A 25,155-nucleotide genomic window follows, 5' to 3' on the forward strand; every position below is an offset into this window, starting at 1 on the left:
GTCTGCTTCTCCCTCTCCCTCTGCCTGTCTCTCTGCCTACTTGTGCTCTCTCTCTATCTCTCTGTCAAATAAATAAATAAAATCTTAAAAAAAAAAATAGATGGGTGAATCCACACAATTCTAAATAATTTACATAAAATGGCTGGAAAAGGGCAGTGGAAAATTACTACCATGATAGCAATATGGTCAAGGATACCGGGCACTACCATTCACTTCAGAGTTCTTGTGTTTACTAGAATAAGTCTGAGTCTATTCGGCAATGGAAAATAAAGGGTGACAGAAGAGAACTCCAGTGGTTACTGTAATGTTAGAGGTTTGCAAGACTCTGTGAGGAGATGAGTTCCCCTCTTGCAGAGAGAGCGATCAATGTCATTTTACATGCTCAAAAAAATTACACAGCTCAAAGAGCCACAGGGTCATCTTATAGTAACACAAGCCAGCTTGTAACTAAGTAGGATTAAGGGATTATATTTCCTTTATATATTCAATTGTCTGCCTGTCTGCCTTTTTTTTTTTTAAGGGTTATTGATTGTGTCATTTTTTATTTTTATTTTTTTAAGATTTTATTTATTTATTTGACAGAGAGAGACACAGCGAGAGAGGGAACACAAGCAGGGGAAGCAGGAGAGGGAGAAGCGGGCTTCCCGCCGAGCAGGGAGCCTGATGTGGGGCTCGATCCCAGGACCCTGGGATCATGACCTGAGCCGAAGGCAGATGCTTAATGACTGAGCCACCCAGGCGCCCCTGCCTGTCTGCTTTTCTCACCATGTATTATGAGGCTCTTATTATCACAGTACTGGGGCGATATGAACTTTGGTCTTCTTAAAATGTACTATTTTTCAATATCTCTGAAAAGGAAAAGGGTAGTAATACCCAGTAGAAGCAAAATGAAATCTCACAATACAATGTAGAGACGGATATTCCAATTAAAAATTCAGGCTGGTCATATTAAAAAAAAAAAAAAAAGTGGGTCCTAGTCTCATTGGCTCCTTTTCTGTCTGCATCCCACCCTTTTTTTTTTCTGTGAATCCAGAGCAGGCAATGAAGCAAAGTCTTCCCTCTTCCAGAATACAACTGTCTGTGGCAGATTAAATATGGCCACAAATTCTTTGACACTCTGTCCCCTGAGATGGAGGGTTTAATGTCCTCTCTCCTTGAATCCGGGCAGCTCCTGTGACTCCTTTGCTAGCAGAACGCTGTACCATTATCTAAGGCCATTATCTAAGCTTAAGAGACTGGACTTCTTGGCTCTTGGAGCCCTGGGAGCTGCCCTGTAAGAAGCCTGTATCGCTGTCGGAGAGATGCCATGGAAAGGCCCTGAGACCACGTGGAGAGAAAGAGGAGCTGGCTAAGCCCAGCCTTCTAGGCATCCCTGCTCAGGGACCATGTCAGCCACCAGCTGAATACCACCAAGTGCTCATGTTGGAAGTCACTAAGTTTGAGGGAACTTTACTGCACAGTCACAGATAACCAAAACCTTGTCCTAGAACAAGGGTGGCAACTTTGGTCGGCTGGCTACATGGGGGCTGCTTCTATAAACAAAGTCTGACCAGAACACTCCCATTCATTTACGTATTACGAGTAGCTGCTTTCCTGCTACCAAAGCGGAGTTGGGTAGTCTTGTGAAGACCATATGGCCCAAAAACCTAAAATATATACTTTCTGGCCCTTACTGAAAAAGTCTGCAGACTCCTATCTTAAAAGAAGCTTTACCTATGAAACCCATGCTTCTCTTTCCAGAATATATAGTAACCAGTTTGCTGCCATTCACTATCTTATGCTGACTTTGGCCAAGGTTTATGTACTTTGGAAAGCCAGTTCACCTCTCTTGGTCTCAGTTCCCTCATTTGAAAAATGAGCTGGTTGGACTGGATCAGTCCTTCCCCAGAAGTGTTCCATGAAACACTAAATCCACAGGATGCTCTGTGAAAAATGGTTCTGTAGGCAAATTTATGGGAACCACCGTATACTATCCTGATGGAGGTATAAAATACTCATTAGCATATGAAGTTTTCTGCAGTAGAAAAACCAGTGTAGCTTTGTTTACATAGTGTTTTCTCAAACATTGTTGGTATCAGAGCTCTTTCCCCATAGCACCTGCTGACATCACATGAAGCCCATATTGGGAAGAACACTCCAGGAAACACTACACTGGGTGCTCTTCAAGGTTCCTTTTGGCTTTGACAATCCCTGGGTGTAGGATTCATTTTTCTGGCTACAGAGAGCCAGTTTTTTTTCAGTACTCTTTTAGATCTCCCTTTCTAAAGACTGATGCCTTTAATTTCTTAGCAATGTGTGACTCTGCCAGTATAATTTGCTGACTTTTCAGATTGGAGATGCAGTGGCCAATTAAGCAAGTTGTAAATTCTCCTAGAGGAACTAAAATGACACAGTGATCACCAGTCTTTCAGTGACAATTATAATTATGGGTCTTAAAGTAAAGCAGGAACAAATGCAGGCACATTTTTAGATTACTACTAGTTTTATAATCCAAAGATTTTTTTCACATGTGCCAACACAGAGTGTAAAATTCCTTCTTAGCATTACAAACGCTATTCAAAGAAGATCAAATGAACATGTTTAATAATGCAAGCAGTGTTTAGAAAATATTAAATACAAAGTAACCTTACTTATCCAGACTGCTTGTTTAATATTTCAAGTTATCTGATCAATTACATAAAACAGGAATTTGCTGCTGAGATATAATAGAGCAAGGCTGTCTTGCCAGTGCATGAGGCTGTTTTGAGATTCCTGACATATGGATAAATCCTAAGATATCTCACAGTATTATCTGCATTTAAGTATGCACATGTATTTTCTTGGTGCCAGCTATTTCAAAGGTAACACATTACATTATATACACAGCTCAATTGTCAACCCTCTCACAGCAGCTAAAATAAAACAATTTTAATAGGACACAAGTATATTCTCTAATGATTATTAGGGAAAAAATGTAAATAAACTCATTCTTATAAACAGATCAAAGAAACAAGTTTAATTCACCTAAAATGTATCTCAAGAAATCACTTATTAAGACCTCTTATAAGGGCGCCTGGGTGGCTCAGTCGTTAAGCATCTGCTTTTGGCTCAGGTCACGATCCCGGGGTCCTGGGATCGAGCCCCACATCAGGCTCCCTGCTCGGTGGGAAGCCTGCTTCTCCCTTTCCCACTCCCCCTGATTGTGTTCCCTCTCTTGCTGTCAAAAAATAAATAAATAAAATCTTAAAAAAAAAAAAAAAAGACTTCTTATAATGTTATTCACCAAAACGTGTGTCTATATTAACCTAAACTAGTGGTTCTCAACCAGGAGTGATTTTTTTCCCTAAGGGACATTTGGCAATGTCTGGAGACATTTTTGGTTGTCCTAATTTGGAAGCTGGTACTGGCCAGGGATGCTGCTAAACATCCTACAGTGCATAGGACAGGTTCCCATAACAAAGAATTATCCAACCTAAAATGTCAATAGTGCTGAGGTGGAGAAACCCTGATCTAAACCACTCTCTTCATCTATAAGAGATTTACAAAGTAATATCTGTAAGGATATTCATGATCTACCAAATTGTTTGCTAAGAGTTGACTTAGCCAACTGTAATCTCTTTCTGAAAAACTGAAGAATAATTGACATTTGATATTGTATCAGTTTCAGGGGCAGGACATACTGATTTGACAATTATATACATTGCAGAATGCTCACCACAAGCAGAGTTACCATCTGTCACCATATAAAGTTTTTACAAATTATTGACTATATTGCTTAGGCTGTACTTTTTATCATGACTTATTTATTTATAACTGGAAGTTTGTACCTCTTAACCTCCTTCACCTATTTCATCTGCCCCCCTCACCTACCTCCCCTCTGGCAAATACCAGTTTGTTCTCTGTGCTTGAGTCTGTTTCAGTTGTTTGTCTGTAGCCAACTGTAATCTTATTAGACTATGCAGTCCTCGAAGGCAGGAACATGCCTTTGAAATCCCAACACCTAGCGAGGTAACAGGCCTAACACTTTTTTTTTTTTTAAGATTTTATTTCTTTATTTGAGTGAGTGAGAGAGAGAGTGTGCGCATATGCACATGTGCATGTGCTCGCATGAGCGGGGGTGGGGGGGGCGCAGAGAGAGAGGGAGAAGCAGACTCCCTGCTGAGCAGGGAACCCAATGTGGGACTCTGATCCCAGGATCCTGAGATCATGACCAGAGCCGAAGGCAGCCGCTTAACCAACTGAGCCACCCAAGCACCCCAGGCCTAACACTTAAATAATGTTTGCTGAATGTATTTTAGTTCTTGTAGGTGAGCCGCAGAAAATTAAGATGACCAAATATTTTGAGTTTGTCTGATTTATCCATACAGTGGCATGGATACCATGTCCTCAGCCGTGCCCACGGATCGTTCCATAGAAGTATCTGATATTAATGACATTTTGAAACAATGAAGCTATCACTTAACTTGATATATTTTCTGTTTATTTTTATACTCTCCTCTTCCTTGGGCTCCACAGATGTTGGTTTTACCAACATCTCTACACCGATCACTTCCAAAATCTAGACAGAATCAATCTTACAGTTGAGAAGGGTCTTAGATACCATAGCCTTCAGCCTTCACCAGAGGAGATTCCTCTCACAACTCTGACATTTGTTCCTAGAGCCCACTCTGTGAATGGAGAGCCTCCAAATGAATGCAGTGAGAGACTAGGAGCTCACCACTTAGAAAGCCATCCCATTCTTTTCGGCATTTGCATTTGCGTAGACTTGTGAAATGCCTTGCTCCTGGTGGGTGAGTCTGCTCACTCTGTCCAATGAAATTAGACAGGCCTAACTACTCTCCAGTCCACCCAGATCTGCTCCCAAAACTCCCGCAGATCTTGTGGCCACCTCAGGGACCTCACAGAACTAGGCCACCTGCACAGTGTAGATCCTTCTACATCTGTGAAGACAAACATGGCCAACGAATTTCGAGATAATAATCTGTATTTTCTCCCTTTTGTATTTTCCCCCTTTCTTTTCTACCACTCATGCAGGTGACAGGGTCTGGGCTTCCTTGTCTGGCATGGGGATGGGCGTGGGGGGGGGGTGATGGGTGCTGTGGCAGGAAATTGCCAGCTCTCCATTTCCCTTCCTGGGTTTTGTTTCCCAAAAGCCTAAATTGGTTGAAGAGATTTTGCTAACTGACTCAGGAAACAAAGGAAGGTGGGGATGCTTTTAGACATAACAAAAGCAAACAGGAAGTTCCCTTAATAGCAACAAGAGGGGAAAAGAGGGAGACACCTCCTCTCCCTCAGACACAGAAGAGAAAGGAACTCCCTTGCCAATGTCCAGAGAGCAGGAACTTCCATGTCTCCTGCCTTACCAAGATTCTCTGTTCCAGATGAGGTCCGATGCAGCAGAACATCCATCCTGAAGAACCACATGGACGTGGCCAATGGTTGCCTGAACTGGAACTCTCCCCCTCAACTCCCTCAATTTCCTTACCAACTCCCCTTTACCACTTGAGGTCTTTGTTCTGTCCTGGAGATTTCTCTTGCACAGCAAAGGTGGGGGCCAGAGCCTCACCTGCACGACACAGCTGTGTAGAGGTGGAGGGGCACAGTGAACGGAGGTTTGTTGGAGGCAGACAGTCCTAGGGTTGAGTCTGGGGGCTCATTTACTAATTGTTACCTCCAACAAGTTTCCTAATCGGGGACTTAGCTTTCCCTTCTAGAGAGTAAGGATAATGTTATCTACTAGGGTGGTCAAAGAGGCCTATCCTCAGATTTACTGGAAAACCTGCTGTGATGAGTGTAGTCAGCAGATAGCCTGGGGCGGGGGTTGGGGGGACTGTGGCACCTTCTGGAACAACCACAGCATTGGTCCAAGCCAATGCCGTGCTCTCCACAGGCCGCGGCTCCTAGCCAGTGCCTGAGCACAGCACGGAGACTAGAGCCTGAACAGCTCTGCCCAACATGTGACAAACATGCAAGAAAGCTGCATTTCAGTCTGAGGCTCCTCCAATCCATTTCTCCTTCCTTCCTCCTTTCCTTTCATGAGATCAGTCTGGTCTGGTCGGAAGGTTCTCCCAGCCTGTTCTGTCCTCTTTCTTGTTTAGTCTTTCAAACGCATTTTCTCCAATAGCTTCGTACTTCTAATTCCATTTAGGTGTCTGCTTCCCAGGAGACCCAAACTGACACACTCTCTTTACAAGACTGTTCTAAAAATTGGAAACAATAGCACAGCCTAGTGTTTGGTGGCTGCTCAGTAAAGGTTAACTTCCTTCAGCAGGTAAGGATTACAGAGTCAGGGGCTAGGTAATACATTTTTGTATTTACACGAAGGGCTTGAATTATACATTCCATTTTGTAAGTGGACTTCGTTCATAGGCAGTGTGAAGTTAGACTTCTTAACATAGCACTCCAGACACCAACCTATCCAAATTATCTGCGGGCAGGTATCCAGTTGTGTATACAGGTAGGTGGGACTGAGAGGACAGGCAACTGGCTTTGGAGCCAGATAGATTTAATCTAATCCTAATTTGCTGGGTGACCTTAGGAAAATCATTTAACCTCTCTCCCTTCAGTAGCCTCATCTACAAAATGGGGATAATACTGCCTACCTTACTAGGTAACAGTGAAGATTAGAGATAATCCATGTAAAGCATCTAGCATTGTGTCTGGCCTGTCTAATAAGCATCCGATAAAAGGATGCATCATACTCTTATTGTCTTTCATTCATCCTTTCATTCATTCACTTATTCAATAAATATTTACTGTGGGCCTACCGTAATAAAGGGCTGAGATATAACAGTGAACTAGAACAGGAACAGATCTTATAGAGTTTGACAGCTTAGGCACGGCAGAATGCAAAGTACATCCGATATTTATAACAGAAACACCTAGATGGTGCTTATTATGTGCTAGACCCTGTGCTAAGAGCTTTACCACATAGTCACTCATTGAATCTTTACACCAACCCAGTGAGGGAGGTACTTGCTCAAGATTACAAAACCAGTGTGGATGTGAACACAATCTGGCTCCAGAGTCCATACTTTTAACAGCCATGCTGTATTGTCTCTCTAAACATCCGAATTAGATTTTATGCTTCCACAGAACATAAATGATCCTTATACAAGTATATATTTAAAAGTCTAGTAAATCAAATCAATGGGAAAGACAGTTATTTTCTTTAGAGAAACACAGGCACAGAAGGAGTAACTCAGCTGAGCAACAGACACTGATCAGCTACTGGTGGCCCCCGGGGGCGCGGGGGGCAGTCACCTCCCCACACCCACCAAAATCCCTGCCATTGTCTTGGCTTCCAACTCAGCAGCTGTTTTCTGGCAATGGCACCAGGAAAAACATTGCTATAATTTGATTTTTCATCTTACTTAACCCTGACCTCTTCATCTGCTATTACCGCAGGGCTCTTCTAGTTCCCATAAATTCTCAGCCTTCAAGGTCGTATCTTTTCTGCCTACTGGAACTTTCTGGCAGAAAAATTAAAGGAAAGTCAAATCAGGATGTTTTATTTGTATTTTTATTTTTCATAAACGTGTCCCCATGACTGGATTAAGCAGTCTGCTGAGTGTTTGTGAGGTCAAGGTAGCAGGTGAAGACATGGGACACAGGACACTAGGTTCATTTCTTCTTACATGGCAGACACCACCCAGTTCTGGATGGCTGAGTGTAGCCAACATGACAACAGCACTTTGTTTGAAAAACCCTGTATGTTTATGATAACATATCATCACCCTCATTCTAGAACAAAAATGACCATGGTAATAGGAAAACAAAAAACACAAAACACACCACCCACTCCTGTCTTGGCAAGAATGACTAAGACAAAAAATGATGGTACTTACTGGGGGACATTGTGCAAGTTTGTCAGCTGCTACCAGTTGAACATTTAAGTGTTTGCTTTGGGACTTTCCTCTAGATTTAATCAACCGCTGTAAAACCTGACAGAAGAAGACATGACTCAATGAGTTAAAAGAAAAATGAATAAACCAAGACCTTTTTAATAGTCTGGTTAGCCCTGAGTATTAATAAAGAGGAAATACAATATGAAAAATCATATATGTAAACTCTGTAATGACATCACCCACTTACACTGGCTCTCACTTATCATGGCTTTGATACGTGCATCCTATTCTCTCTCCATGTGGGTCCCAGTGGGATCTCAAGTTCCCGCCCTAGATTTTACCCAGAAATTTCAAAGAGAGCCCTGCAAAAGAGGAGGGACTGCTCTGTACCAGGTCATTTATGTCCAAATTCAGTTAAGTAATATTTTAGTTCACTATCTCAGTATCAGATAAGTATCAGTCTTTTATGTATCTGGTCCTTTTGATCATTGATAATTATTGAGGTGTTCCAGTTTACATTCATAAGATTTCATGATAGAAATCTAGGCAAAACATTTGCACTGCCATATTGCTGCATATAAACCAGTGAATATCTGTGTCATTTGGGCACTGCTGTAACTGCATTTGCCATATACTCCCTCTCCCTTCCCTTTTTTTTTAGCTGAAACAGGGCCCTCACCCCCAAAATGGTACTAGTCAGTGAGGCTCTATGACACCTCAGTGTGTATGTCCATAGGAGCCCCTGTTCCTACACTTAAGCAGGAGAAAGAGGTTGGGATCTATTCTGCTGCAATGAAGGGTGCTTGGATCCCCTTCAGTTTCTGGGCCAAAGAGACCGCCAGGTGGTCAAGGCAAGTTCAGTCCATTCTAATGGTTCCCCAAAGGTCCTGGTTTGGTCAGGATTCCCAAGTCCATCCTGTGCAGAACCAGTGCCTGCAGAGATGGAAGGCTGAGGGGTTGGGGAAGGACACAGCTTCTTTAGACATTCTCCCTCTGCGAGAGGCAACTACTGCTCTGGCTGGAAATTGAATTGGCGTTTTAGTGCTAAAAGGCACTCTTGGAGGCATTAAAAATAAACTAATTGTTAAGGTAGTACCTCCCTAGGATATCTATTTCACATTAACTTTTTAGAATGTCATCACTTCTTAAAAATGAAAGAACAGCCAAATCAAAAGAGACCAATTTGAGGCTGTCTCACTTTTATTTTTATCTACCTTTGTGGCATAGAGACACATGGCAGATATTCCATTGTGTTTAATCACAGAAGACCTACTCCTTGAAGAACCCAACCTGAGCACATATATAAACGTCTATAACTTTTCCATAAGAGATTTTATGCAGTGATGTTTGACTTTATATATGATCAATGTATATAGTTTTCTTGAACTATGTACTCTCTCAACCAGGGAGAGAATATAGGTGCTACAAGAATCAATATTACCCAAGAAATTTACTAAGATAGAACCTAAAGTCTCTGAAAAGCCATACTTACTTTTTCTCACCTTTCTTAATTTTTTGTTTCTATTACATTCTTGCATAACTGCCTGGCTGGGGAACCACAATAGAGAGTGACCTTCTTTAAAACAATGGCTATTCTTTATTTGCTCTCTTAGAATTTCTAGAACCTGTACAGACGTGGGAATTAAAACTGCCCATTAAAAAGGGTCTCAATAAGATATTCTCCTGACCCACTAACAAAAAAGCACAGAGCGGGTGCCTGTTGGTTAAGCGACTGCCTTCAGCTCAGGTCATGATCCTGGAGTCCCAGGATCGAGTCCCGCATCAGGCTCCCCGCTCAGCAGGGAGTCTGCTTCTCCCTCTGACCCTCCCCGCTCTCATGCTGTCTCTCTGTCTCATTCTTTAAAAAAAAAAAAAAAAAAGCACAGAGCAAAGAATATTTCAAAGGAAATGAGCTTCTGATCCTTAAGGGACAAATGAGCTAATTACCTTTGGAGATGAGACCTTTACATGAACAATAATTGGTGCTAAAGAAGTCTTTGTAAGTTGTGCTGGGTGATTGATTGTGTCTGCATCAAGAACAACCAGTTGCAAAGATCTTGCCAACTCAAAGATTCTTTCAATTTCACTTTGTACTTCCGCTAAAAGGAGAAATAATAAATAACAGGACATAGTTATTTTTACTAATTAGTTCTTAAATTTAAAAACATAGTACCCCTTTCTGATGTTTGTCTATATTGCAAAACAGAACATTTTGAATTTCATACTTCTTTTAACTTAAGATCTTTTCTAAAGAGATGGGTTGAGTTCTGGTTGGTTTTCACCAAACCAAATATTTGGTGAAAAAAACTGAGATGGTTCTCTTAACTCACTTCTTACACTTGTCCTGAAATTTAGCTATTTATATAGCTATGTTGTTTACGATTGTTGCTTTGTTCTAAAGAACTTTTACTTTAGCTATGAAAGCTGAAACCCCATTTAGGAAAGAACTGAACTACATGTGTAGAGCAACATCACATGGAAAGCAAATTACACTGAAATATTTCAACCAATCAACAATGTATATATTAATATTGTGGAAATATGTTTTTTAAAAACCCCCCACAATTCATCTGTTTTGACTGATATGCATATTTTTTATCCAGGGTTAAATGTCTGGGTCTACTCTTACAACTAACATATTGCTATGTCTTAATTCAAGTATTAGGGCCAGTACACTTGTTCTAAGGCATAATCTTCAGTATTAAAAAAAAAAAAAGAACTAAGGCAATTATATTATAAATGCTGAAATGCCTTGAGAACGAAATCTATTCGATTGGCTTTAATAGCCAAGTGACCTGAATCTCTGCATGAATCTGGTCAAATAAAAAAATCTAGTTATTCTCCATGTCTGAAGCAATCCAGCTATTTTTAAAACAAAGCAGATTATCTATAAAAACATAATCTGGTTTTCTAAAACATAAAAAGCTTTTTCATATATATTTTATAAATCATCTGATATATTGATTGGGTCATGTTCAAAGTCTGAATCAGACTACTTAATTTTCAGAGAGATGATCTTGTTTTACTTTTTACTTATTTTTATTTTTGGCCTATGCATTATAGGGCGTGACCTAGCAATGTTGTAATCGTGTTTAAATTACACAGAGTAGACAAAGTTGCCTAATGTAAATTACTTCAAAGATGGCCTAGGAAAGAGGTGATGTTGCTTTAAATATACTCTTTGAAAAGGGTTTCTACCAAAATGCCATGATCTGTTTTGCTTATCCAGTATATATTCAATTTCACGTCACCCACCAAAAAGTCCTCCCTTCCATAGCCAGACATACTGACAGGGTGTGCAGGAGCATGAATGCTCAAGACTATCTTGTAACTCTTATTTTCTTGGGCTTTGCATAATAGCCTAAAATTCTTCCCACAAAATCACTGATGTTTAATGCATGATTTGTATTAGAAATAGGAATTTCAAGAGTGAACATAGCTATCATTTTTCATATGATCCAATCCCAGTGGTCTGAAAGATTTTATATTGCTTTGAAAGATGACTAGCTCCCAAGACATTTACGTAAAGAATTTGGACAATTAGGCTCATTTGCAAAATTCTTCTGAAGTCACAAAGTGCACTTGTTAATAACACACCTGTCCCTTTTTTCTCGCATGTCAAAAACAGTTAAAAAAATATTCTTCTTATAAGTTCAGAAAATAAAGTGTGTTTGTATTGTAGTAGATTTCAGCCTCTGGCTGTTGCCGAACGTTCTCCATTTGTTGTTGTCATTAAATTGCCACTGGTTTAACTCCTGTCCAGGGCTGTTGCAGAACAAGTCTGCACTGCTTTAAATTTCAAATCTGAATACAATGTTTCCCGAAGTAGCAAAAAGGTAGTGAGGTAAACTGGACTGCTCCAGTACAAAGAACCCTTGAGGCACACTGTGTAAATAACACAGAAATACCTAGCCTTATTTATTCTGCATCAGCAATGAGGTAAATGTGTTTTTTGACCTGTGCAGAGGGCAAGCACATCCAAGACTTAGACAACACAGAACTCTTAGGCAATGCGCACTCTGGCAGGAGGGGAGAGGTGCTCGGGCAAGAAAGCCAGAAGGCTGCAGAGGCCACATTATATACTAGAGTGGGTCCATATTTGCATAGTATGTATTTGGAATTCAATATATAAACTGTATGTCTGAGAAAGAGAATGGCATATATATCTACATAGCTCATTTTCTTAAAGAAAAACTTCAAGCTAATCCAGCAATCTTGACTTCCCATGCTGATTCTCGGTTCCAGTGGAAGGTTCCAATGGAAGTTTCATCATGATCTTATTCCAGACAAATGGGGCCCTGAGAAGTCATGGATTACGATGCTGGAAGAACCTCCATGAACACTTCTATAACTTGACCATGACCGATCTAGACCCACCTCTCTCCAGCATCTCTGTCATCTGTGATCTTTCTTATATCCAAATGCTTAAACTACTCCCTTGGGTTCAGAGCAACATTTCCCAAAGTGAGTACCCTGGGACACTAATCCCTTAAGATATCCTAAGAGGAAAAAGAGACTTTTTTGCAAAATATTGCAGGCTCTAATAGTTTCTTCTGGAATTTCAAACATGCATTGCCCTTTGTATCTTAATGGCTCTCGGAAGTCTTGCAGTAAAGACTGCCAACTGTTTAATCCAAATCTCCAAATTTGACTATGGAAAACATTTTGGATGTAACAACTATTAGTATCCTTTAGAATTCACATTTCATAGAATCTACTCTGGAGGTTTCTTTAGCAAGGTATACTTAGAGCTCTAACACACTGACCTCAACCTACTTTTCCAGTCTCTTTCCCTGTTGCTTTCAAACCATGCCACCCACTCCCCTTTTCTAAGCTTTCTCTGAACAAACTACTTGTTTATCAACCACACAAATGCTGATGCCTTTGCACATTTTTGTCTGCCTTGAAGAACCAGCTCAAATATAACTTCCTCGAAGTCTTCTCTGATACCTCTTACTCCCTACCCTTCTTTCCTTATACCCCTAGCTCTTGGCTCATAATTCCATTATCAGACAGCATTTTAACCATCTGCCCCTTCTTTCCAGTGGCTTATGGGTAAGATATTTTTCTTAGTTATGTTTGTACTTCCTAGGTCTGGCATAATGTGTGGCGGCACATAACAATAAACATGTGATGGCGGAATGTACAAATGCGCAGTAACAAGCCAGCAAATGGACATAAGTGGCTCACGTAGTGGTTATTATAATAGATTGCCATTAAATTATTTCTAATGGTTGTAGGTATATGAATTTGCAAAGCAAAGGGAAAAACTAGTGAACTGACATTCACCTTGTTTTGTTTTCAATATTTATACTAACTCCACTCCACTGACTGAAACAGGTGACTGGATTATACAGGATGACTTCAAAGAATATCCATGAGACCCTTGGCTGGGGTAGACGTAGAGTCAGGCAACCCTGCGTATACATTTAAGTGTTTTTTAACCTCTCATTATACATCAGAGGAAGGAGTAATCAAAAGTCAAAGGCACTTTGTGGAGTGAAAAGGAGAGTGGAAGACAGGAGAATAGACAATGGATGCTTATTTAAGAAATCTTCAATCTAATTTGGAATCTTTGTCTCCCACAGCATTTAACTTTAGTCAGTCCCCTACTCTGATTCATCATCATCAACCCTTCCATTGTTACTTCCTTAAGGTCAAAATACTGTGTCTTTAAGAGTGTTTCACTCATGTCAGCTGTGACTCAGGTATGACAGACATCATTAACAGATGTGAAAGATCTAAATACTGAACTAAGGAAAGAACCACTGATGTCCGGGATCTTGCCCTCACAAGGACTGACAACTATTCCACTGGTATGTTTAACATTCCTTCATAAACCATCCAACAAACATTTATTGAACAATTACCATGTGCCAATCCCATGCCAGGAATAGAGATGATACTTCATAGCCTCTTTCTAATCTGTACAATTCTTGGCTCAGGGTCAAGGTTCAGCCTCCAACAAATTCTTGCATAGGATGTTTGGGTGTGCAAGCTATCTTGGAATTTTTTTGTTTTCTATCATCATCTCTTGAGATGAATGTCATTTTTCCCCAGCAGCATGGACTTGTTTCTGTGGATGGTGATTCCATCTCCCACAGCCCTGTTCATCCATGGCTTTATGTAGCTAACCACATATTGAGTAAGGGGCAGGTGGGGCTAGGTAGGGAGAGATAGGTAGGGGGCTATGTGACTAGGCTCACAGAGGGGGCTACGTGTTCGGGCTCACAGCAATCCCAGATGGGGAAAATGCTGAGGCGAATAAAACCAGAGATGAGGGAATATAACGAGACTAACGAGTCTACCTCATTTGTCTTAGATGTCAGAGATCTCTGTAACAGCTACAGGTGGACCACTGAAAATTACCAAACTTCAAAGAAAAAGTAAACGGTGCTATCAGTGGCGGAGACGTCAAGATTTACGTTCCCTAGTCAGTTCTCAATAAAAGACTGTCAGTGAAAGCCCACAGCGGCAACCCACTCGGGACCCCTCTCTCTTTAGAGTTTTTTTTTTCATCTTTCCTTTCTGTTCTCATCTTCACTTAATAAACTTTCACCTCACCCTTTTGTGACTGTGAGATTCATTCTTCGACTCCGTGAGACAAGCACCCTGCAATCTGGTAGCAATATGGTATTTTTTTTTTTAAAGACTTTACCCATTCATTTGAGACACAGAGAGAAAGAGAGAGAGCATGAGCAGGGAGAAAGGCAGAGGGAGAGGGAGAAGCAGGCTCCCCGCAGAACCAGGAGCCTGACGTGGGGCCTGATCCCAGGACCCTGGGACCACGACCTGAGCCAAAAGCAGACGCTTAACCATCTGAGCCACCCAGGCGCCCCAGCAACTTGGTATTTTTCCCTTCTCCATCATGGTGAATTTCAGAATGCTTTCTGATTGTGCTCCAGGAAAGACACATTTATACTCCCTGCATGTTATTCATGCTCATGGCTCTTTCCACTTAAAGCTGTGACTATTCTGGGTACTACCAGCTAGCAGCAGAAGCAACACTAAAACACCATTATCTAGCTTTCTTCTAAAGATCTGAGAAGGTTGAACATCTCATTTCCTTTCATGTCAGCTGTGACTCAGGTATGACAGATATCATTAGCCTCGTTGAGAAGCTGGGGCAGAGTGGAGATGAGTGGTTTCAGGTGGTTAGGCAGTAACAGACCAGGAGAGCCCAATGAGGATTCTTCCCACCAGACTACTAATTAACTAAATGACTAGAGCTGAGAGAGGAGGCTCTGGCGGCTATAGGACTCTGTTCCCTTCTTTTCCATGGATACCATTCTTTTCAGTTCATCAGCACTTCCCCATTCAGAATGGGGAGCAAACTGGAAAAAAGACATTCGCAAACAAAACATGTGTCATCCCACTCTGAAAGCATAGCTTGGACAAGTACCACATTTGAACATCTTACCTAAGCTGGACCGAGTGTTCGAACGTTCGATTATTGCTCTCTTGCTGGGGTTATTTAGGACAGACCTCTTAGCAAGAGAAATGTCAGCTGTCACTCTTGTTATTGATATCCTATGAATAGGAACACAGAACAGAACAAGCCAGTAAAAAATGTTATGGGGCTCTCAAGTGATTTATAACCACAGTACTTAATAACCACTTTATATACAGCCCTGTGACCACAGTATAATAAACATTTGCCACAAGTATTTTAAACAGGCTTTGGCTAGTATTAAAATATAAGTCAGGTAGAATGGAGGAAGGTTTTGGCTGTTTAATCAAAACCAAAACTAAAACAAAAACAAACCTGTTGTTTAAAAATCAGCTCTTCCTCCACTATTACCTACCTTGCCAAATTCTCTTTATAATGCACACCATATCAGAAGGGAATCAGAACATATGAATAAACCATGCCCTTTCTGGGAAAGAGCAATACAATTTCCCTACAATTCAGTTGATTTGCTCTTGAACAAGACTCCAGGAACTATGAATGCTCTGCCCAGATGTATCAATGCTGCTGGCCAAAGGGGAAAGCCCTCTTCATTTTCATCATGGACACTCAACCAGTTGGTAGCAATGTTGCATTCCCAGTGCTCAACAGTTAAATTCATGTTACAAGAAGCATTTCTCCCCAAGCCCAAAGGAATGTTTCATTTCTAAGAATATAGAAAATATGATTTCTCTTCTGCATGCACAAGATTCTTCAGCATATTTGCTTAAGACTTTGAATGCATAAAGTGGGAAGCGATAAGACACAACAGTTGAGGGCAATGTGAGGATCGTTGTGAGGATTTTGGGAAGTCAGAAAGTTTCCTGCAGTTATGCAGGAGAAGAATAAAGCAAAGACACTGCAAATGAACTGAGAGAGGAGTCTATTTGCACATGATTGATCACATAAGGATCTCTGGAATTTATAGTTTTAAAATTCTTGACTTTAAACTGGCATTGATCAATTTCAGATGATTATCCACCTGCAGAATGCAAAGAATGCTTCTCTAAGCCAGTTACTGCCACCACGAAAAGGACCTTTCTCCATTCTTATCTTCAGAGCTTGGCAGAGTTCCGGAAAGGAGACAAAAGAGTAGTGCCCCTTCCCTTTATGTGCAGTGCACCCATTCTCCTTCATTTTTATATGCCTTTGGGGGTTGGGGCAGGGAAGAGGTAGAGTTGTGAACAGTAATTGAGCCATATGTCATCTCATACCTGTTGTAGTATACTATCAACCCTCTCAGGAGACTCTTCACCTGACTTCAGTGACCCAAAGCCTTAAGGAAAATATAAAATACTCCTTTTCACAAATGACTGGAAATTGCTTTTTTAAAGCAACAGGCTGTACAAAAGTTCTGATACCATTTTAATGCAAAGCACCTTCTTATGTCATTGTATTGTATTTATAAGCTGTAGATGGCCGGTAAGTTTTATGTTTTTACATTTTTTAGAATTTTTAAGCATTAATAAATTATTTGAAGCATCTTCAAATTATCTTCTGCAGAAACCAAGGACTTTGTGAAATACCCTCAGGCCACTGAGAACACTGAAGGGAAGCTGAGTTGGCGGAGCGTGGGAGTTCCTACCGTCCATGCCAGGCAAACGCCTCCACATTTCTGTTTTCTACATTGGGGTTTTATTTATGATTTCATTGTAAAAAGCTGTTCAACTGCTAAAAGACACTGGAAAACACTGGTCAAGTACAACGTCTTCATTTTGCCAAGAAAACCGAGACACAGAGAGGAAGTTCCACATGATTAGTGAGAGGCTAAGAAGGCCTAAAACACAGACCCCCAAACACCAGGCCAGTACTTAGTCACCTGACTCATAAGTCTCTTAGAGTTTCAGTTTTCTTCTCTAGCAACCCTGAATGCCCAGATGCAAGCCAAATCATCAAGCACAGACGCAGTCGACCTTGACAATGTACAGAGAGGTGGTCAGGATTTCAATGAGGTTAAAGTCAAGTGAATCTCATGTCTCAGTCTCCATTACTCAGGTGGCCTTTGCAATTTAACGTATGAAATCTCATGGGCAGTCCTGTGCTTACAGCTCCTTTATTTACAGAACAGGTTTATTTTTGTGTTTCTGTTTGTTTGTTGTTTTTTAAAGATTTTTATTTATTTATTTTTGTCAGAGAGAGAGCGCACAAGCAGAGGGAGTGGCAGGCAGTGGGAGAGGGAGAAGCAGGCTCCTCGCTGAGCAGGGAGCCCGATGTGGGGCTCGATCCCAGGACCCTGGGATCACGACCTGAGACGAAGGCAGCTGCTTAACCAACTGAGCTACCCAGGCTTCCCTGTTTGTTTGTTGTTTTAAGAATAGAGTTGCTGGTTAGGAACATACAGTCAAGTTCCAGAGGAATTCAAATCTATGACTGGAAAGAAGTGGGTTAATTTAGGAACAGAACTCAACTTTCTAGAATAAAGACTTTTGGAGGGCCTAAAAAGTCTGTTCTGCATAAGGGAGATCAAGTTTTCTAGTTCTAAACAAGCCAAATAGTGACCTTTGGTTCTTAAAATTTGAAAGGATTACCAACAGGTGCATACTCTTATTTTTTCTGGATCTTAAACATGTTTACGAAGCTATTTTCAAACACACACAGAGCTTTACAAATTTTTACAAGTTCTACCAAAAAGCAAGCAAACAAAACAATAACACACACATACACAGAAAGAAAAACTGCTTCATATATTCCACAAATAGGAAAAGGTATGGACAATATAGGGTTCTTTTTCTTGTTTTATTTGACAACTAAATACCAGCAGATTTGTTAATCTAAGTTATTTTTTAAAAATATTTTTTTAAAAAAAGATTTATTTATTTATTTATTTTAGAGACCAGAGAGGGGGGCGGCAGGGAGAGGGACAGAGAGAATCCCCAAGCAGACTCCCCACCAGGCGTGAAGCCCATCATGGGGCTGGATCCCAGGACCCCAATTGAGATCACAACCCGAGCAGAAAACAAAATTAGGCTGCTTGGTTAAGTATTATGACACGTTATTTCTTTTTTTTTTTTTTTTTTTTTAAGATTTTATTTATTTATTTGACAGAGAAAGACACAGCGAGAGAGGGAACACAAGCAGGGGGAGTGGGAGAGGGAGAAGCAGACTCCCTGCCGAGCAGGCAGCCCGATGCGGGACTCGATCCAGGGACTCCAGGATCATGACCTGAGCTGAAGGCAGTCGCTTAACAAACTGAGCCACCCAGGCGCCCCTACACGTTATTTCTTAATAATAGAACACATGCATGCATGAAAGAGCTCAGGACAAGACAGACACAGCCCCAGAAACCCTTCAATAAGACAAAACAGAGGTTTCTACTTTCCATACAAAGATGCCTACTATTACCAAAATCAGACACCAAATCCAAACTCTTTTTTTGTAGAAGGCTTCTCAACAATATAATTGAAGTTTATATACATTTTTTAGTTTTATATGTTAAAAATATACTTTATATACTAGTTATATATTTATTATTATTATTATTTTACTTATTACAATGTCTTTTCTACTTCTCTTCTTGCTGTACTCATTCCCCCCAGTGTCTTTCAGTACTTCTGTGCATCTTATTTGATATATGTCTTTTTAAAATTTCCTTAGGAAACTTTTCTGTGACATAGTGTCCGTGATTACTGACTGGGAGATAAACACTAACAGAAGTTCAGTTCCTCAGCCAACTGGGTATAGTAGCAAATACCACTGAAAGCTAGCAAAAAATGTTCTCTAAATCTAAGCAAATCTGATCCCAACTGTTCTTTATTTCTGTTTTGGAATTCATCATAATTGCTGCAATCTATCATGACTTAGGAGTATTAGTTTTCTGCAAAAAACCCGCTACTTTTAGTTATAACACATTCATTCAAAAACAATTAGTATTTCCACATTCATTCAGAACAGCTATAAGGTCCTTTTATACTCTGTCTTTGCTACATCTAATAAGCAATGCCATTAGTGCATTAATTAAAAAAAAAACTCCTAGTATTCATAGAGAAGACTATTCTTTTTTTTTATTCTTATGTTAATCCCCATACATTACATCATTAGTTTTAGATGTAGTGTTCCATGATTCATTGTTTGTGCATAACACCCAGTGCTCCATGCAGAATGTGCCCTCCTCAATACCCACCACCAGGCTAACCCATCCTCCCACCCCCCTCCCCTCTAGAACCCTCAGTTTGTTTTTCAGAGTCCATCATCTCTCATGGTTCGTCTACCCCTCCAATTTCCCCCCTCTTCATTCTTCCCCTCCTGCTACCTTCTTCTTCTTCTTCTTCTTTTTTTTTTTTTCTTAACATATATTGCATTATTTGTTTCAGAGGTACGGATCTGAGATTCAACAGTCTTGCACAATTCACAGCGCTTACCAGAGCACATACCCTCCCCAGTGTCTATCACCCAGTCACCCCATCCCTCCCACCCCACCCCCCACTCCAGCAACCCTCAGTTTGTTTCCTGCGATTAAGAATTCCTCATATCAGTGAGGTCATATGATACATGATAGAGAAGACTATTCTAAAGAACAGAACAGTACACTGTCAAGAGAATGGGGATGGAGGGCATACATAGATCTGAGTATTCTTCCTGGATCTTGCCTTTGCTGGGTGTGTGACCATGGACAAGTCATGTCATCTTTTGAGCATCAGTATCCTAATCAATACAATGGTGATAGCGGCTTTGCCAAACTATCTCATGGGACTGTCCATGGGAGCAAACAAGATAATATATAAAAGTGCTTTACTAAATAATTATTCATGGTGTCCTATGTTGATAGGACATAATGTATATAAGACAATTACTGGAGATTTGAAGACTGGAAAGGGACAGTTTCTTTATATACTATCCTCAGAAATTGGCAGTCTACCATGAACTCCTGACCCCCAGAGACCATGAAATTTATATATACTTTGAGGGTGAGAGAGTCAGGTCAGACACGTAATCAAAACCTGATAATGTGAACGCCTGTTTGGCATTCAAGTATTCAATTACGTATCTGTAGTGTTTGACCACCGATGAGTCTGTATTTAAAGAGAGAATGGTAGAAGGAGATGATAAGAGGGTGATATTGATTTTGAAACAGAAGGCACTGTGTTCTTTTCCATTTGTTGACTGCAGTTGCAAGTTGTTTTCATTCTGCTGTGCCTTGGCTCCTGTGTGATACCATCAGGTGTGCCCATTGCTGTTTATAGCTAAATACTAGCTCTCTGAGTCTCCTAAGTTAGTTGTACTCTCAGCCTCTTTTCTTCCGATTCTTTCTCAAACCCTTTTTTTTTTCCTTTGAGTAGCCTTTGGCTAACAACTTCCTTTAACTTTAGATCTTATCTATATAGGCTACAGGATGTTCATTTAGGATTTTTGGCCATGATCATGTTGGTTACAAAGTGTTCGACAACTGCCATAGAGCTGATCTGATCTAGTTGTCAAAATGCATAAAGCAACAATTTTATTGGAATTTGAAATGATTAGCATAGGTCAACAAACGGCAGTTGGTTTGACTGCCTGCAGTTCAGACTACGAATGGTATATTCAACCAGTCGAACAAACCTCATCCTGAAGGACGATCCCCAGTGAATGTTTGTGGCATAAAATGAAGAGAGAAAAGCTGCATGCCACTGTATGTTCACTGGGCTGATGCCACGCACCTACTTTATGATCTGTGCATAGGAACTGTCACTATGTGTGGATATCCACACGGACAAAGATCCCCCCGGGAACTAGTTAGTGCTATGCTGTTCTTTTTCTTACACATATTGCAGTTAGGCCCGGCAGTAACAGCCACAGCAATAACGCTGTGTAGTAAGTAGCTCTCAACTAACTCAAATAATCTGAGGTATTAAAAAAGGGGCAGGTCTGTGATTTTGTAACAATCAGGCTGTTGGACTTGAATCCAATTTGTTGAATTATTTTCTAACCAGGATCTGAAAACAGTACTGAAGAAAGCCTCTTAGCCAACGGATCCCTTTTTTGCTCTTTCTGAAAAATAGTAAGACTTTCCCTTGACTCTTTTGTCTAACCTACTGCATTCATAGCCAATTAAACACTGAGTAGGTTTCCATTAGAACATACTGTTTATGCTGTATCACTGTGCCTTCTGTGTAATTGTTCTCTTGGCTGGTTTCAGTTAAAGACTATTTGTTGTTTTCTCTCCTTTTATTAATTGGTAAAACATAATACAGCAGATTGTCATAGCTCAGAATGTAAGGCCATTTCCCACACAGCAGATGTGTCACAGTCAGTGTGAGGCTACAAGCACGTTGCTTCCTCCTTATCAAAGTCTCTACATACCCTCAGCGAATGAATTCATTACTGGTTTTTCTGCTGCACTAGCCTCTTAGGATTTGAAAGCAAGTCCACTCTGCTACTCCCGCCTTTACCATCTATCTTTTCCCAACTCTGCCATAAATCAGAGCTCTCCAGGGCTGGGTCTCTTTCTCTGGCTATTACTTGTGCTGCTCTTTGAATCTTCCTCCTATCTCTGGATCGTCCGCTGTGCCATCAGACCGTATGGAACACTTGGCATTGACATTTTAATTCTATTTTTACTAAAACCGTCTTCAACAGTGTGTGTAAATGCTTCATGCAGCAACTCTACCCGACTCAAAACAAATCTCTGCTGTTACCATCAAATGCACTTCCTCCTTCTGGGCCTGAAAACTGAAGAAGAACCTCAGATGCTTCATTCTTGAAAATAATAATTAAGCCACTCGCTTTCTCTTTGTTAAATTCTAATAGTTCCCTTCTTCTAGTCCCATAGGTCCTACCTTTCAGACTGTTAAAAACGTTGTTTATAAGGATGCTATGTGGTGACAGAAACAATCTGACACAAACAGGTGTGTTATGGGATGGGATTTGTTTAGCTCAAGGGCTGTTATGGGGTCACCTGATGAGGTGCTGCTCAGAACTTCCTTCGGTAAAGACACCACAGGTTAAAACCACGCAACTTTAAGCATAGCTAGGGGAAATGTTTGTGCGTGTGGCCAATAACACAGAAGACTAAGCCATGCATGTTAGCTGCCTCCAACCCACAGATTGCTGCATGAGGTAAGGGTTACGGCCCAGTCATCAGCAGGCAAGGCCAACCAAGGCCACTGCCATCAAGTTAAAGAGTCAGAGTTCAGCCGTTCTTTGCAGTGCTTTTTCAAGAAGTGAAATCCCAATAACCAAACATTCTCAAACAGAAGCAGTTTATCCATCTGTTTGTAGTTGCTGAAGAAACAATAAAAGAACTTCTACATTTCCACCCAACTCTAATATTCAGTGCTTTTCATTTGTGTGAAACTACTTCATTCTCTACTTATCTTCTTTTTTTTTTTTTTTAAAGATTTTATTTATTTATTCATGAGAGACAGAGAGAGCGAGAGAGAGAGAGGCAGAGGGAGAAGCAGGCTCCCAAGGAGCAGAGAGCCTGATGCGGGACTCGATCCCAGGACCCTGGGATCATGACCTGAGCCGAAGGCAGACGCTTAACCATCTGAGCCACCCAGGCGCCCTCTCTACTTATCTTCTTTAAGAAAAGGGGGAATGAGGAACAGAATAAACCCATGGCTTTCTTAGTGTCTTGTGTCCACTAGATGAACGTGGCACAGACGGTCATTTGTTCCACAAAATCGATTTCCTCCTCCTCTGGCCACATAGCTATACTACATTTCCCAGACTGCTTTGCAATTCAGCATGGCCACATGACCAGGTTCTGACCAATGAAAAGTGAGGGCCATGTGCATCCCTTCCAGGCTGGCATGCACCTCTCCCCACCGGCTGACTGGAGAGACCACCCTCAGGCCGAGGACCCCAAATGATGGGTGGAACAAGCTTTCTGTCCATCCTCCCCTCCCCAGTAGAACCCTCTCCACCTAGCTGAGGAATGCCTGTCTCAAACTGTTAAATGAGCAACAGTAAGCTCCCATTGTGTCTGAATCATTATACATTTTGGGGTCTATTTATTAAGGCAGCCTGGCATTCTATTAATGTAACCAGCCATTCACATAAGGGCACTGAAGCATTCTGATTCCTTGAACTAAAATCTCAACTATTGGAACCGAAATCTCAGTTTCTTTGTATGTAGTCCCAGAAACTAATGAATATTTTAAACACAATTACCCAGAAGGCTTTTCTTTTGACAAATATACACAGTTTGTACTTAAAGCATTATTATGTTTACTTTTTCCCTTAAAATACCATATTTTACTTTATTTATTTATTTTTTAAAGATTTTATTTATTTATTTGACAGAGACAGAGATAACGAGAGCAGGAACACAAGCAGGGGGAGTGGGAGAGCGAGAAGCAGGCTTCCCCTCGAGGAGGGAGCCCGATGTGGGACTCGATCCCAGGACCCTGGGATCATGACCTGAGCCTAAGGCAGACGCTTAACGCCTGAGCCACCCAGGCGCCCTTAAAATACCATATTTTAAAAAACCTATTTGAAGCTATTTTTAAAAAATATTTGGTAGTTTGATGCATGTACCCATACTTCTCAGTACACACTATGTACATTTTCTTCATTTCTATTAAGTCTTCATTATTTGCAATGTGGTTATTTTTACAAGGAATGCATTCTGCATTGTGAGGGAGCTTAGTGCTTAGTAATGAGCCAGTATGGACTTTTTACCATTTCTCTGCAAAACACAGAAAACTCCTTTAGACATTTTTCACAAACCTTATATGATAAAATTATTTGATGGCTAAAGACTGAGCCATGTTAATCACAGGATACGTACAAAATATATCAATAAAATACAAGGTGATTTCTTGGTAAAATAAACCCAGAACTAAGCATCCAAACAAGTACTCTTCCCTACAAATAGTCACTTTGGGAAGCTTATGATGAAAACATTTCTTGCACTCTTCTTTTGAGGAAACTCAGTACTTTATACCTTCGTATGTACACACATACATGCATACACACACACACACACACACACATGCATACACAGTTCCCAGCGAGCCACCACATTTATCAGAAACAATCCATATTTTCACTAAGATTTTTCATCAAATAAGTTTGGTATGAATTCACTAACAAGCAAGGAAATAAAGACAAACACATATATTTGCTTAAAACAAATGGATTATTTTCCTTCTCAAGGTCCTTTCTCCCTTGGGGATTCAATGCTATACTTCATAACTTCATACCTTCAGAATTCTTTCATTGTATTCTTCCCTGAATACTGAGTTAACTTTTAATTAGAAAACTTCTGCAATCACTGGAAACAGATCCACAAATCAATTTGTCATACATGTTCAGTTAAAGGAAAATAAAAATACAAAAACATCTGTATGTCTCACCTCCCATCAAACCTGTGCTTCAGGAAATCAAAGAGGGCTTTCTGCATCATGTCTGTTACCTTGGCAGAGGTGAGAAAAAAAGAATGAGGCAAACACACGCAGAGACAAGAGCACAGAGACAGAGCGTGAGAGGTCAAAGGTGAGAGAGGTGGGAGGGAAGGGCACTTTGTCTGAGCAAAGACCTCACACAGTCTGTTGTCTCCAAGGGGTGGGGTAGGTTACCATGGGGGGCATGTTTCACGCTTAACCACTTACAGTTACTCCAATTCCCCCTTGGTTGTCCTCTAGGGTGTTGAGGAATGAACCAGCAGTGTTCACTAGACCCAAGGCAGAACCCCTTCCCTTCTTAGGCGATAGGACTGCAGCCAAGAGACCACAATAAGCTGGCTTTACTCGCAAGTGCTGCCGGTCCTTGGCTCCCCTGAGTGGTGCCTGCCTCCCAGGAGGAGCAGCTAGAGCTCCTCAGGCCAGCCCTGGACTTAGCCACCGGCTTCTTGGTAGAAATTTTCCATTTCTATAGATCACTCTCCTGCTCTTCCTCTGACATTCCCCACGGAGAGGCAAAGGGGAGGGAGAGAGAAGGGAGGGAGCCAGGCAGGGGGGAGAA

General features: G+C 40.9%; 1 protein-coding gene across 1 annotated transcript in view; it reads right to left on the reverse strand.

Annotated features, from left to right (window-relative positions):
- The window catches only part of CACNB4 (calcium voltage-gated channel auxiliary subunit beta 4), a 246,542-nt gene that overhangs the window by 14,699 nt on the left and 206,688 nt on the right, over positions 1 to 25,155 (reverse strand). Inside the window, exons 9-12 of the mRNA XM_054506216.2 lie at positions 24,549 to 24,607; positions 15,247 to 15,356; positions 9,774 to 9,925; positions 7,827 to 7,922 (exon numbers count right to left, since the gene is read on the reverse strand). Coding sequence (XP_054362191.1) covers positions 7,827 to 7,922; positions 9,774 to 9,925; positions 15,247 to 15,356; positions 24,549 to 24,607 — 417 coding nt within the window. The remainder of the gene's footprint in view (positions 1 to 7,826; positions 7,923 to 9,773; positions 9,926 to 15,246; positions 15,357 to 24,548; positions 24,608 to 25,155) is intronic.

This window comes from Mirounga angustirostris, unplaced genomic scaffold (assembly GCF_029215605.1).
Source record: "Mirounga angustirostris isolate CCGP_5_RB_7025 unplaced genomic scaffold, mMirAng1.0.hap1 SCAF_3, whole genome shotgun sequence".
Classification (NCBI taxonomy): Eukaryota; Metazoa; Chordata; class Mammalia; order Carnivora; family Phocidae; genus Mirounga; species Mirounga angustirostris.